Genomic DNA, 14,963 nt, shown 5'->3' with positions numbered 1-14,963 from the left:
TTCCTGAGGCAGTGGCAGGTTGCTGTGCAGCATCATGCTGTCTCTCCCATTTCTCTCTGTTTTCCCAGGGTCAGGCACAGGTTTTCCTCCTCACTTTGTGACGAAAAGTCTGATTGTTTCTGAGAATCTGAGGAAATTACTTTCTCACTCCTTCATCTTTCTGATAGTAGAGCGGAAGGTGTCTCTACAGCTCGGTCTCTCCTCTCTCACCCTTTGGCTGCACAGTCACTCCCCTATAATTTGGTTTGTGATTTTATCTTTGTGGTAAACTGAGTATTTGCCTATGAGGCCCCCCCTCCAGCCCTCCAGCATACATAGGCAGACTCCTCTAGGCTCACACCCCTACGGGGACATAACCTAGACATTCCCCCTAAACGCTGCAGCCGTTAAGCAGAAGCACGCTCTCAAGAAGAGGCCCTAGTGACAAATGGACCAGGGGGGCAAAGCTCCAAAGGCAGCGCGAAGCCCCATCCTGGAAGAGTCCCTTGTCTGTCCTAGGAGAAAACATTTTCTTCCGTGACAAGGGCAGAGTTCCCAGGCTTAGACAAAACGGCTTTGGCGTGTGATGGCAACAAAGACTTGGAGGCACAGGCAACGCACCCATCTGCTGCATGGTCCACGTTCCCCCAAACCCACCAGAGCAGCAGCCCACCCTCCACCCTCCCGGGAGCAGGAGGAAAACACTGCAGCCCTGACGCCCGGACGCCCGAGGTAAACGCTGGGGCGCGCAGCGTGGCATGCCCCGGCACAAGCCTGCGCGCTCGGAGCGGGCCCTGGCCCCTGGCCCCTGGCCTGCCCCCAGGGCCGAGTGCGTGGAGGGCCCTGGGCCGGCTTCCAGCCCATGCGGAGTCGGGGCAGAGGCGCGCGCTGGGAGTGGGGGGCAGGGCTGTCAGCGGGGCTGTGGCCGGGCCGAAGCGAGGCGGCCGCCCCGGCGCGGGTGCGGGTGCGGGCGGGGAGCGGGGCCGCCCGCATCTCTGTGGCGGCGCGGGGCGGGGGGGAATTCACAGGAGAGCGCTCCCGCCCCAAGTGACGGGTCCCTTGGAGACACCTCTCTCCATGGCAACCTAATCGCTTCCTGTGCGGATCCTGACTAGGAGATCCTGAAAATAAGCAGCGAGGCGGGCGGGCGTGCAGACAGCGGCGGCGGGCGGCGCAGGGCAGGGGCAGGGGCACGGGCGGCTCCCTCGGGCTCGGGGCGCCCTGCGGCGGGCGGGCAGCGGGTTAACGCAGCCAGCGAGACACGGAGACGGAGACGGAGACGGCGGCGGAGGGGAGCGGGGCCGCGCCGGCCGCCTGCTCCGACCGCCCGCCCCCGCCGTCCCGGCCAGGAGAGGCACCGGCCGCAGCACCGCCGCCACCAGCAGCCGCCGCCGCTGCAGCCGGGTGCCCCCCGCGCCGCCCGCCGCCAAGGTGAGCTCGCGCCGGCTCCCGCCCCGCCCCGCCCTGCCCTGCCCTGCCCTGCCGCCCGCAGCGCCGCCGCCGGGCCCCGGCACAGACCTGTTGTGCCAGGCGAGGCCACTTCAGCCCGGCTGTCGCAGCTCGGGGGGAGGGGGGCGCATCCTGCAGGGGAGGCTGGTTGCGAAGCAGGCTGGGCACGGCGGGGGGAGGGGGCCAGGAGGGCACCGGCAGAGAATGGGCAGAGTTGTGACACATGTGGGGCAAGGGCAGCACGGAGGAGGCACCTTGCCAGGGGCCACCCGCAGCTCCAGCCAGGCTGGGCTCTCACACAAACGTTGGTGTGGGGAAGGGGGGGGGGGGGGGGGGATTCCCATCCTCGGATCCCGGGAAATTTATTTCCCGCCCCCCCCCAGCATCTGCCAGTATCCTTCTGCCAGCAGCAGGATGGCGCTGTAGCACGTCGCCTGGTGCCCCAGCACGCTGGCTGGGATCTGTGCCCTAGGATGGTGGGCACTGAGCACTGCAGGGTCTGCACCCCACCGGGCTGACACTGACACTGACACTCCCAGGCTCATAGCACCACTGGACAGCCCTGGTGGGCAACCCACACCAGGATTGGCAAACCCGGCAGCATCCTCTGACAGTAGGCACCCTAGATTCTAACTCTCAGCCTCCAGACACAGTAAGGTCCCACAGGATCTGGGATCCACACTCACAGGCCCCATGCACAGTGCGATCTAGACTACGAGTGTCGTCACCTCCAGCCCCTGGCACTGGCATTTGGATTCATGCTCCCAGCCCTTTCACCCCACCCCAGACTAGCAGTCTTGTCAGGCCTGGGGCAATTGCTCTGTGACTCACTCACAGGCCTTCCGCTGCAGAGTATAGTGAGAGCTGCACCAGGATTTGGGCTGCTCCAAGCAAAGTACAGAGGGATCAGAGCCCCAAGGCAGTAGCACTGTCACTCGCACTGCCAATTCCCAAGCTTGGGGACCTACCTCCAGGGAGAGTCACTGGGATTCAGAGTTCCTTGTCCTTCCCAGTTCTTGTACGATGCTTGTCATAGTATTTGCACCTCTCCCAAGCATTAAACGCAACAACCAATATATCACTCTCTTTCCTCTCTCGGGGTGGGTAGATCATATTTGGTTTGGTTGTGTTCTTTAATTACCGGTATTATTAAGAATGGGAATGTTTGTGTGGGTAACCATGGACAAAGGGATGATTTGCATTTAGCTTGCAATGCAGCGGGGCTTTTAATGGCAAATGTTATTTCATCTGCAAATGAGTTTCATACTCTTGGCCTTGATCCTATGAATGTTCTGTTCCTCAGGGTCACAAGCCCTCCCCATCACTTGACAATGTAATTGTTTCATTAAACATATCCATCATATGAGCTCATCATGGCAGAGGGAGAGGTGATCGATTGCTCAGGTCACTGGGGCCAACATCAGAGAGGACTTTGAATAACAGGTCAAAGACCTTGAATAGGACTCTGTGTTTAAATGGGATCCAGTGTGGGGTGTGGAGAACCACAGTGATGCATTCCTGGCAAACTGAGTTGCTGAACAAACAAGCTGCTGCATTTTGAACTAGCTGGAGCTTTCTGATAACAAAGAGCTTCATTCCTAGATGCACAGTTTTGCAACAGTGATGTCTAGATGTCACAAAAATAAAGCTTGCCATCTGGGATCCAATCCAGGTAGAATCGGGCACGGTCTTCCGGTCATTCCCAAATAGAAGATGACTACCCACTTCCCACCGGCATGTCTTATATGTGCTCAGCGTCAGCCACTTGCTCTTCATACAGATGCTGATCTTCATTCGGCCTCAAGAAGGCTGCTAGATTCATAGTTTTTAGTGCAGAGGGATGGTGTTGACCATCTTGTTTGACCTACAGCTTAAACAGACTAGAACATTTAACCAATTTCATTTCCTGCATCAAGACTATAACTTCTGGTTTTGCTGTAGCCTGTATTTTAGCAAGGTAGCTATTTAAAGACTTCAGGAGAAAAAGAATCTGCCATATCCTTAGATAAGTTGTTCCAGTATGTGACAAAGGTTGTTAAAAATTTGCACTTTATTTGAATTAGTCTAGCTTCAGCATTCAGCACTCAGATGTTGCTGATAATATTTGATGTAAAAGAGATGTAGAGCTGGCTATCATCTATATGGCTGGCACCTCTGATTTTAGGGTCTTGCAAGTTCTCACAACAGTTTATATTAAATAGAATGGCTGAGGGCATTGAGCATTGTATATGACAGACTTTGATGTGGAGAAACAATTGTTCAGGAGTTTTTGCATTCCAAAGGGCAGCTGGGTCAGCACTGGAATTCACACCGCCATTATCTGCATGCACTGGAATTCAAACACTGGGGCACTAACATTAGCACTTAGACTCCCATTCACCAGAGGAAATAACAGATTGACTTTTATTAGTAAATGTTTAGGATTGTGAATCCACTGCTATAACAAAAAGAATCCATATCCCAGGCCTTGAGTGGAGCAGCATCTGCACCCACGACACAATTCAGACTACCAGCACCCAAAGGCAGGACTGTCTGTGCTCCAAGATACTAGATTATGCCATTTGAACATGCAATCTCTAACAATGGAGTGATCCTGTCTTTGGAGCACTGGCCCAAGGATCTGTCCCCTGCTCTCCATGCATGGTGGGATCCAAGCCCCAGGACACTAGTGCAAAGATTCACCTTGGCATAGTGGGGGGACACAGACCCCAATATCCATGCTCCTGCCCTACAGTGCCATAGATTCATGCCCTAGCACACTGGCAGTAACGCTCCTAGACCAGGCACAAAGCAAGATCTCCATCGTGGAGCATTAGAACTAGGACTCTGTGCTCCTGGGCAGGAACAGATCCAGGATTTTCCAATGAGGGGTACAGGAGTCTAGCTGCACGGCAGAGGTGGCTGCACTCTCTGCTCCCAGCCTCCCCTCACCCCCGCCCCTCAACACTCGTGGGGATGCCCTGGGAGTCTCTGGGAACGTTTTTAAGTCCCTAAAGCAGATGAAAATCTCCTCTCCCTTCCCCTTTGTGCTTAAAGGCATGCTGCCTCTCCCCTTCCAGCCCTCCACTACCTGCCACCGCTGATTTCCCCTCTGCTTCTGGGGGACCAGGCAGGGAGAGGGAAACTACTCTCCCACCCTGCTGTTGCCATGGTCCCAATCCCCAGTTGAGTCCAGCAGCCTAGCTGGGGTGAGCAGAAGGAGCTCTGGAAATTTCCCTGCACCTGGAACAGCAGGGAAAGCAGGAGCAACAGGTGGGGGAGAAGGGGAGGAGGAGGAGAGGGGTTGTATTTCTTAGCACCAAGGGGAAGGGGGTGGATTTTCACCTGCTTTAGGGACTTGAAAAAGCCCCCAGAGGTTCTAGTGATTCTCTCCAAACCAAAAGTGGGGGGTGGGGGGGGGGGAGGGGAGGGAATAGCCACACAGCTACACCTCCTGTGGATCCATCCCTAGCAGGAGCACAGGGCTTTTCACTCTTGTTCCTCAAGGATGGAAGTTTACTCTCCTATACCTGTTCCAAGATAATTACATTAGGATTCACACTCCCATCTGTCGAGCCCTGCAAAGTCTGAAGCTCATAGCACTGTTACTGGAATTTACATTTTAAATGTAAATGTAAAACAGATTATGGCCCTTGCCTTGGCCCCTGGTGCAATCTTGCAGACCCAGAGAACATAGGGAGCTGCACTGGGTACACTGACTCCTGATTCCCCTGAGGTGACTCATCTCACTGGGGTCTCAAGGCACTATAATTAGAGGTCATGCCCCCAGCTTCTGTGCATCATGTGACCAACACCCTAAAACATGAGCTTTGGAGTCACACTCTCAGTTCCAAAACACAAGAGGATCCCTATCACAGAGTGTTAGCACCAGGAAGCACACTGCCAGCCCCTCAGGTGTGGTCTCTTAGGGCATTGTGAGATCATACTCCAGATGACCAAAGTCCTCCCAGGCCAGGGAACATCACTGCACTGTAGCATCTTTGTGTTGAACTGCACTTACGTGTTTTCCAAGAGAACTAAAGGTCCTTTCTAAATATAATAGCTTGAGAGCAATGTAACACCTACATCAGTGAGATGTAGTGGAAAGAGAAAAACTAATGATCCTGCCTGCCACATCTTCAAAACCAGTAATACTACCCAGATCTCTTCATAGGCTGATCCTCATGTGTGAAAGGGGCAGTTTGCATTAACAGATGGATGAGATCTTTTTTCTCTCTGAACCTTGTTTAAATATTTAGCAGAAGCAGCCTAAAAATATCCCCACTTAATGCATCAGTAACAATTCAGACACTGTTTTCCTGGTGATGGTTGCCTTCTCCTTACCACCCCATCCAAGGGCTCCGGGGCTGTGGATCTCCTGATCCTACCACTGGAGTGAAACTTCTCATCCACCAATAGGAACAGACTTAGATTTAGAAGAGGGCTGCAATTTGTTGTTTTGAGATTTTAATTAACTAATGCTAAGAGAGAGTAACTAGGAGGTTATGGCAAAAGCCACAGAAGGACTCCATAGGGCTTTAGAAGAGAAGGGTGTACAGTAGTTATTGCCTGATTGACCTGGCCATCCAGGTTAACTCAGCCTTGAGCTTTAATCATACATACTTACCTTTGTTCCGTTCTCCAATCCTAGGACCCTCTCCAGAGTAGCAAAACAGACAGGAGAGGCAGCTTGTATTCATATATCCACACTCAATCTGAAGCTGATATTTTGCAGTTCAAATAGTCCTACCAATTTTATTGTGCAAAGTTTTTTATTTTACTCTGGAATTCTGGGTCAGACTTATTTTCACTCCCATACCAGAAAAGGATCTGAGGCTTTAATGCATACTGCTATGAAAGGGCCTGAGAGATGGACTGTGAAGGGCAGCAGTACTGTGTCTCCTACTGCCAGACAGTGGTGCAGGGAGATGGGGTACAGCAGATGGGTAGTTCAACCAGTGATATCAGCTTTTATTTTGCTATTGTCCGTGCTGTGGAACAATACTTTAACAGAGAAGCAGTTGTGAGTGAGAGGGAGTGGTAGATAGGGGTGAGAGAGATGGAGGAAAATGGAGGAGACCTGGGACAGGGAGTAGGGAAAGGCTAACTTAATGTTAGCCAACAAGAAGGTAAATACTAAATATTTGATAGGCACATTTTTGCTCTTACATTCTTTAGCAAGCCTGGACTTCTCCAGCTGATTCACCCTCTCTTTCACAGCATCCTTTGTTTATCAGTCTCATTTTTCCTCATTCTCTCTCTCTCTTTCTGACACATAATGGGAGAGTCCCTTTTTAATAAATGGATTACATGCTCTACACTATAAATAAATACAGGAATTAAGATTCCAACTTGTTCTAGTGATAAGCAAACAAAGATACTAAATTTCTCTCTCGGGCCTCAGGCAGAAGAGTCCCTAGGGAAAAATAACATATGTCTGTACCTCAGTGCTCATAAGACTATTCTGTATAGGTGTGTGTGTTTCTGCACAGCTTGAGTGCACTCCACATGTATGTATGGGCATCTAGGGGAAAGCATGATGTGCACCTGTGTGGATTTACTTGTGTGTGTGTATATGTGTGTGTGCTTATGGAGGAGGCTGCATGTAGCAGTGTGCGCTGGGAGATGGGTCTAGGCAGTCAGGCGTTGGTCTAGGTAGCCAATGGGGGTAGACAGCTGCACATTCATACAAAAGAATATTGGAGCAGTAGAGCCATTCACTGAACCTCCTTTTTTGTTTTTCAGTGAAGAACATGAGACGAGATCATTTCTGAAGAAGAACCCTTTGCCTCTGAGATGGAGTCTAGTGCCTGGTAGGTTCACAGTTCCCAAAGTTAATCAGCCACGTAGAAGGCACCACAGGGAAGAGGATAGGAGTGCCGGCTGTGGGAAGTGCTCTCCACTGCCCATTTCCAACAGGAAGTTCTCTTCAGGGAACTAACTCTCTTTCTTTCTCCTTTCCCCCTAACAGTGTGATGCTTCCTCTGGTTTCCTGCCTCCGCTCACTGCAACTCTGGCCTCTCCTGCTCCTGGCCTCAGCATTCTCTCCACACAGTGTTTGGTCTCTTCGGTCCCGGAATCCCCTGGCTGCTCGGCCACTTTGTGCCCGTCGCAGTTCCTCAGCTTCCAGGCCCGTTTGCATCTGGGACAGGATCTCGCCACCAGAGAGAGATTCCCGTTTCATCTCATTGCGCCAGCGATCTCTGACCCCGCAAGGGGCAGATCTGCGTCATGTGGTGCGGCTGAGGCGCCAGGCCCATGGGGCCCGTCCTGCCACGCCCTCTGGGTTTGAGGATGGGCTACCCTCATCCCAGTACCCCTGGGCTATTGTCTGGGGCCCCACAGTATCAGACGAGGATGGAGGTGACACCAACTCAGCTAACCCAGGCTTCCCACACCTGAGTTACACCTTTGTTTCACCACATGGGATGGCAACAGTGCAACCAAACTCCCACTCGCTCCTGCACAATGCAGGCCTCAATCTGCGTGACACCCCAGCCACTCTGCGGCCCTTTTTGTTTGGGCCGCGGGGGGAAGGTAAATCTGCTCTCCAAGCCCTTCACTCTGCTCTCTATAGTAGTTCCTGCTGGGAGAGAGCAGGGCTGTACTGTAGGGAGCTTCCCCCTAACTCCAACCAGCATTCTTGTCCATTATCCTCCAACACCTTTGGCTGGGTGTTGGAGGAGACTCCCACATTTTCTCTTTCCTTTCCCCCACACCCTCTCTCCCTGTCTTTCAGGTGTGGATCCTCAGCTGTACGTGACTATCACAATCTCTATCATTATTGTTCTTGTTGCTACTGGGATAATATTCAAGTTCTGGTGAGTGGATTCTCAGTGTGTAGCTGTCATCTGACTTTGGCATCACTAAAGATGCTCTAGCAAAGCATATTTTCAGTGTTTTTGGGTGTCCAGAGGAACACAGCCCCTCCTTTGACTTTTGAGTGTGGACTTTCAATGGTGGATCTCACTGTTTCAAGGGTATATTTGCAAAGGAGAGGCTTGAAGGGTAGCCTCTACTGTTCTTAATGTGTTGGGTGTGTTGAGTGCTTAGACCCCACTGCTCTCTGAATTCTGCTTGTTTCAAAGCAGCAGCAGCGGGGAGGCAGGGGCTCCCTGTGTCTCAGTAACTTTCTCTCCCTGCAGTTGGGACCGTAATCAGAAGCGTCGTCGTCACTCTGGTCAGCAGAGTGAGATACGGCAGCCAGAGAGTCAGCAGCCACTCACAGACCTGTCACCTGCCACAGTCAGCATCCTTGGGCCCTATGGAGACACTCTGTCCCCTGCCTCTGAGACGGAGGTACTCAGGCAGGTCCAGGAGGGTACAGAGAAACTGGGGGGCCAGGGGAAGAGCAGTGCCTTCCAGCTCAATCGGTGAGTGAAAAAAGAGAGGACAATGAAATGGGGACAGAGGCAAGGAGGGAGGGAGAGAAAGAGAGAGAAAGAGTGAAAGGCAGACAACAGGAGGCCATAGCAGTGTGATTCCTTGATGTGTGTCTGTGATCTCTCCCTTGAATGGGGTGTGGATTAAAGGCCAGGACATAATTGTTTAGTAGGGAAACAGGAAAAGAGTGCCACCAGTGGCAAGGGACTTAGGAGCTATCTCCCAACACAAACAGCTCTGTGAGCCTGGGGGACCATCCATCCACAGGAACAACAGAGTCCAATTGTGGCTGAGGGGGGGAAGCAACAAGGATGCCTAAGAAATAGGCTGGGGGAACAGCCCTTCCTGCCAGGAAGGGAGTGGCAGATCTGAAGAGGCATCTCCCATTGCTAATTCTTTTTTTCCCCCAGAATCCCACTGGTGAACCTGTGACAACATTGGAGAGCAGCAGAGCTGGCTCCCCCAACTACTCCTGTCCTATCCAGGGAGTACGCATTTCTGCTGCCTCTGCTATAGTGGGAACAAACTCCCTTGTGCCACGGCCCTCTATCATCATCTCTGACTTTGCCAAAACACGATGTACTGGGCAACAGACAGTCTGGGCCTTGTTGGTCTCTCGATGGGGACAAGAATAGGGGGTAACCCCCAGGATGGGATGACAAGAGAGCAGAACCCAGGAGACAAGATCTTTTGGTGTTGTGAAATATTAACCCCCTCTGGCCCTCTCCCAACACACTCACGCACTTTGATCCCTGTGAATAACCCACCAGTGCATGTCTGACATGGGGGTGGGGGAGGTGGAGAGGCAGGGGTACTACCCCCATCCCCACAGGCTCAGTCCCTCAGTGTGTCCCTTCTCCTTCTGTCAGTGTGCTTTAATGTGTCTTCTGAACAGCTGGAGCTCTGTCACCATGGAATTCCCTGCCTGGGCAGGGATGGATACAGGCTGGCAGGCATGGAGGCTGGGGGAGGGTGGTTGGGTGTGTGTGTGTGGGGAGGGCTTGTCTCTCTTCATTGTCTTGACCTCTCCATGATGGTTCTAGGAGCTGGAAGCAGAGCCTGCTGGTGTGAGGGGAAAGAGCTCACTCTTCCTCCTAGCTCCTGTTTCTTGGAGAGAGTCTTGCTGCTCCCTCTGTTTTTCAAATCTTTCCGTTCTCTCTCCCAATGCACATCTGCTCTGATGCTCCTGTCTCTTCCTCTGTCACCCAACACTGTCCTCTCAGTTTTTCTTTCTCTTCCCATTCTTCCTCCCTTTCCCTCTCTTTCCAGTTATGTCAGAAGAATACTTTTCATTCTAGCCTGTTTCTAGTCACTCTGATCTTTTGTAAACCTCCCTCATCCTGGTTTTGCCTCTGCTCCCAGGTGATTTCAGCAAGTGTGAAGCAAAACACTCTGGCTATTTTGCGTTTCAGGAAGTGTGAAAAAGAATCTGGAATGGGTCCTTTAAAGGCAGAGCTACTGCCAAAGCAGCTGAAGGGGGAAGCCTGGCCTTGGCTGGGCTTGTAGGGGTGGAAGTGCCTTGAGCAGAGCTCTCTGTCAGGGCCTGGGGGCCCAACAGGTAAGTGAAGAAAGGGTAGAAGGTGTTTTCATCAGAGGCACTGGGAGATTGACCCTATATGAGGTAGGCAGGAGATGGCACCTACCCTGTCTGTTAGAAAAGGGAGCCATTCAGAGCCTTCACCAAGGAACTTTTTGAGGAGTATTCTGCATTACTCAGTTACTTGTGGAATGCTCCTGGCTCCACTCTGGCCATGAAATCAGCACATCAGACGGTGCTTGCCAGAGTTGAGAGGATCAAGGTGTGACTGCAGCACAGCCTGTGCACTTGAACCAGCTTTCATCCAGCTTGCATGGGTACCAATAGGTGTGAAGATGCAGTGTGGATCAGCTGTTTGAGCACTGTATGTCTCATGGTCATGGTCTCAGCACACGGTCTGTGCTGAGAAGCCATGGCATTTACAGCTTTGCTGCTGATGTTGCACATTAGGCAGATTAAAGCTAGTTTAGGTGTCTTCAACTGCAGTGCACATCTCCCCAACAACAGAGATGGAAATGGGAAAGGCACAGATGGTCAGAGGAGGCCAAGTGCCTAGGATATAAAGACCCAGGGCAAAATTCTACAGAGCCTATTATGCCTCTAAGTAGCATTTATCCATCTAAGGCCCAGACAGATTCCATGCTGCCTCCCAGACACTGATACCTGTTATGCAGATTTTCATCACATTCCCCTATCTGCGTAGCTGGGCTGGGGTGACTGGGATGTATCTATCTAACTTTGCATCTGCCTGGGAAAGAGCATATATTCCATGTACATTCCCAAAACAAAGTGGGGAGAGGAGAGCAGATAGGAGATGTACCCACCTTTTAGCTGAATAGCTGAGTTGTTAGGGCATTTGCCCAGGAAGCAAGAGTTGGAGTACAATATGACTAAGTCTTAGACATCTAGGTTCTACTAAGAGGCATAACAGGCAAAGTAGACTTTTCTCCTCTGTTTTTAGCGACAAGAAGAGCATATGTTTACAGGAAGAGAGCTTTTACCATCTATTTCACTGTAAAGTGGAGACAAAGCTTTGCCATCATATAGCTGGTTCAAGGAAAACTGTGGGGATGGTTATAGCATTGATCTTGCCTACCTTCCTTGTGTAAAATACTGCCTAAGGCAAGTCTCCACCAGAATTTTACTGTAAGACAGCAGAACATTTGTGAAAAACACACAGTCATACACCTCTACGCCTTTTTGGCAGTGAATGCATAGCCAAAGAGCGAAGAATATAGAGCACAGACACTCAATAGATAAAATACAGGAGCAGCAAAAGATCTGGTCCTGCCTATCCACTTAGTTGCACAAGGTGATTTACTAGATCATCTGAAGCTTTGCTTTTGGCTCCACTGACCTTTGTCTCAAAAGTTAAGGTCTCCAGAGCTATCTGGATTCCCCAATAGATACTATTGCCTTATTTTATTGTCTCATGAAATGGCCATTCAGATAGAACCGCTCCACAAGGTAGAATGGGAAACAGACCAAAAGGTCTCATGTGTTTACCTTGTGTGACTCACCAATAAGACTATTTACATGAAAAGTAATCTGTAATGAGCTTTATAAAAACTGAGAACAGCAGAAATTAGAAAAAAAGTATTAAGTAAAAGTATAGGTTTATTATTTTGTAAAACTAGGTTGAGCTCTGACCATGAACTGTTTTGTTGGTTTTTTTTTTTTTTATTTTGGATCCATTTCAGGCCTGCTTATATAAGAAAAGTTTAATTGGTTTAACTATATCAGTTTACAATGTAATCACTTAAGCTGGGCTTAACCTTTGCTTAAATTAGTTTTGTTTGCATAGATAAATTATTAAATTAAGCCACATGCATTTATATTAGAGGGGTTTTTAACCAAATCAATTAGATTGCTCTAAAATCAATTTAATCCAATCAATTCAACTTTTTAAGTAAAGACACGACCTGATTTTAGGCTCTCACAGCCTTAGTCCATTCACCAAATGAACCTGGAATGTCTGTTCTGCCTTTCCATTTCCTGCAAGATAGAAGCCACATAAGAAAGTTGATGGCATGCATTAGACTTGCACTAGTGACTGAGATAGGGGTGTCCCAAGTTCAGCTGAAAAGAACTTCCTAAACTTGTCAAGCCAAATAATCTTCAATACTTTGTTTTCCTTTATTTTTCTTTTCTTTTTATTAACACCAACCAGACAAATCTAGGAATTTAAATGCAAAAGCATTGTAGTAGTAAGGGCGCAGTGGTAAGGCTGCCCAAGGATTCCAAAAATCAGGACATGCAGAAGAGAAGGCACCTGTGGCAGCAAATCCAATATATTACACACATGGTATGTTTTTAGTCCATTTTTTATATTTAAATATTTAGTTAAATATGTTTCTATAAGTGCCATTAACTGTCTCACGTGAAACCACCAGGATGTGCCACACAATGTGAATTTATAATTGATACATGTTTTTGACTTGAGCAGAACAATCCTAAAACATTATGTCAACAAAAACTGCTTGCATTTACTAAATAATCTCATCGGGCCTAATTCTTCCCTGCCTAAAACCTTCTGAAAATCATTTGGCAGGGGAAGGGTAAAACACTCCAACATCATTTTTCTGAAACAGGGGGGACAGGCCAGCTGTCTCTCCTTCTGTTTCTGGATCTAGCAGGTTCCTGCTTCTCGCAGACAAGCTGACGAGAGCTGGGCAATTTATTTTCCCAACAAATAGTTTATTCACCAAAAATGTAGCTTGGGGTCACCTGAAACTATCTGCTAAATCAGGGTGAATTTGGCAAATTGTGTTTTGAAAATGTGGAATCGTTCCAGTTTTTCAGCTACATTCACAAGGCATTTTAGGTGCTGTTTACAAAATGGAGGAGAAGGTCATCCTCTCATGTTCTACAACTAGGACACTCATCTGGGGCTTGGCATACTGAGATGAGAGATCTCCTTTCTGGGTAATTCAGAGTAGGAACTTGCCCTAACCACAAGGTGCAAGATATTCTGGAGTGACTTTCATTCTCTCCTGTGAGAGCTATTTGAACTTGTCATTAAATGTTCACTTAAGCAGTTAGGTACCCCAACCACTGGGTTAGAGTTGATCTCACATTCTTTCTCCTGCTTAGTGAATATTTAAGTGAGAGAATGTGAACCCAGATCCCCCAGACCCTGCTGAGAGCCTCAGCCACACATGGTATAAGAGGAAAACTGCCTTCACCTCTGTGGCACCTGCCTCACTTCTGAGCGTAGGCCTTTGTTTCCAGATTTTCTTTTTTTCCTTTATTTAAAATGCCTGGAAACAAAACCTGATGTGTTTGGTTCTCCAGAAATTCTGGAAACATGTTACTGTTAGGTGAGGCTAGACTGAAACTTTGGTTTGTTTGTTTTTTTTTCTGTTCTGCAACCAAACCAAAAAAACAATTATTGGCACAGCTCTAGAGTCAAGCCTTTCACAACAAAGCCTCTGGGCCAGATCTCTTGTCACATCCAAACCAGTATTCCACTGTAGCCCCAACCCTGTTCTAGGCTGGAGGGTTGGGAAATAGGGGAAAACACACCAACTTCTCTTACCACCTGCTTGTCCCCTTCCCCCTGCTCTCATTTAATCTCACCCTGTGATTTCCATCTCTACACTCCCAACCTATATCATTGTCTAAGTCCCTGTCTGCTCTCCTGCTGTTTCATTATCCTCATTCTTTTCTTATCCTCTGACTTGTTCTGCTTCTCCCCCATCCAGTCCTCTCTGTCCTTCCCTTTCTGCCTCCTCCCTTAATCTCACTCTCTCTCCCTCCCCCACCCTTGTGCGCTGTGATATATATTTTTGTAGGATTCTCTTCTTGTGGTGAAATATTCAATTCTTGTGGGATGTAAGTTTCAACATTTTTAAATAAACCTTTGCAAAATACTGAAAACAAAACTCCTGCTGCTGTGGAAAGTGGTGTAGAGTGCAGATGAAAAGGGGCACCACCCCATGGAGGCTGGCATGAGGTAGCACATACACAGCCACCTGCTTCTGCCCAGACAGCAGTGACAGTTCTGCCCCATGCCCACCAATCCTCCATTTCATCCCTTTTCCAAGGCTCGCTTCTTTCTCCCTGCTTCCATGTAACCCCAGCCTTCAGCGCAAGATGCCCCTGCTCTGCAAGGGTGGGAGTGGATTCAGTCTCCATGTTCAGATGTTGTTTCATCTCTTGCATGCAATTTCCCAGCTACAGGTTTGCACTGTTTATCCAGTGTTCATTTCTGATTAAAGCCAGGGGAACAGCAGGAGAAGAGAAGAAAACTGAAGGAAAAGGGAGGGAGATGGTAAGATGAGGGAGCAGAAATCTCCCTCGCTTCGTTCCCCGCGGCTGCCTCCGCGATTTCTATTTACGGCCTTGCTGCCTCCCCTCCTGGCCACAGTGCTGCTGCTGTTGCTGGTTTCCAGGGCTGCTCTGTAATTAAGCATCCTTGTCTCTGATAAACTCCTCCACTTCATTAACTCTAGCAGTGATCAGTGCAGGGGTGGGAAACAAAGGGGAGGAGACTGCAAAGCAGAGCCACATGTACCACCTGATTTTAATGGTCAGGTTCCCTGGTAATTCCTCTAGCCACTGGAAAGGGGACCCAGCCCCACCCCACTGCATGTCCCATGCCCTCTATTATTGTCCAGGGCTTCTACCCACTGGA

General features: G+C 49.5%; 1 protein-coding gene across 2 annotated transcripts; it reads left to right on the top strand.

The window, feature by feature from the left end:
• Window positions 1–356: 356 nt before the first annotated feature.
• On the top strand, window positions 357–14,211 carry PIANP (PILR alpha associated neural protein). 2 transcript variants are annotated; one of them, XM_006271398.4, is made up of 6 exons: window positions 357–711; window positions 7,153–7,220; window positions 7,379–7,944; window positions 8,147–8,228; window positions 8,553–8,780; window positions 9,201–14,211. In XM_006271398.4, exons 2-6 carry the CDS (start codon window positions 7,204–7,206, stop codon window positions 9,220–9,222), a joined length of 915 nt encoding a protein of 304 aa, XP_006271460.1. In that variant the 5' UTR covers window positions 357–711; window positions 7,153–7,203; the 3' UTR covers window positions 9,223–14,211. The 2 variants fall into 2 exon arrangements, with proteins under 2 accessions (XP_006271460.1, XP_059576409.1); XM_059720426.1 differs by lacking the exon at window positions 357–711 and adding an exon at window positions 935–1,410.
• The last annotated feature ends 752 nt before the right edge of the window (window positions 14,212–14,963 follow it).

Source organism: Alligator mississippiensis, chromosome 1 (assembly GCF_030867095.1).
Source record: "Alligator mississippiensis isolate rAllMis1 chromosome 1, rAllMis1, whole genome shotgun sequence".
Taxonomy (NCBI): Eukaryota; Metazoa; Chordata; order Crocodylia; family Alligatoridae; genus Alligator; species Alligator mississippiensis.
Note: the sequence above shows the minus strand (reverse complement) of the source record. Positions and strands in the feature narration are given on the sequence as shown.

Excerpts from the sequence above, each read along its gene's own strand:
- PIANP (XM_006271398.4), top strand. Across the intron at positions 7,945-8,146 it reads GTTTGGGCCGCGGGGGGAAG|GTGTGGATCCTCAGCTGTAC; the intron begins GTAAATCTGCTC and ends CCTGTCTTTCAG. Across the intron at positions 8,781-9,200 it reads AGTGCCTTCCAGCTCAATCG|AATCCCACTGGTGAACCTGT; the intron begins GTGAGTGAAAAA and ends TTTTTCCCCCAG.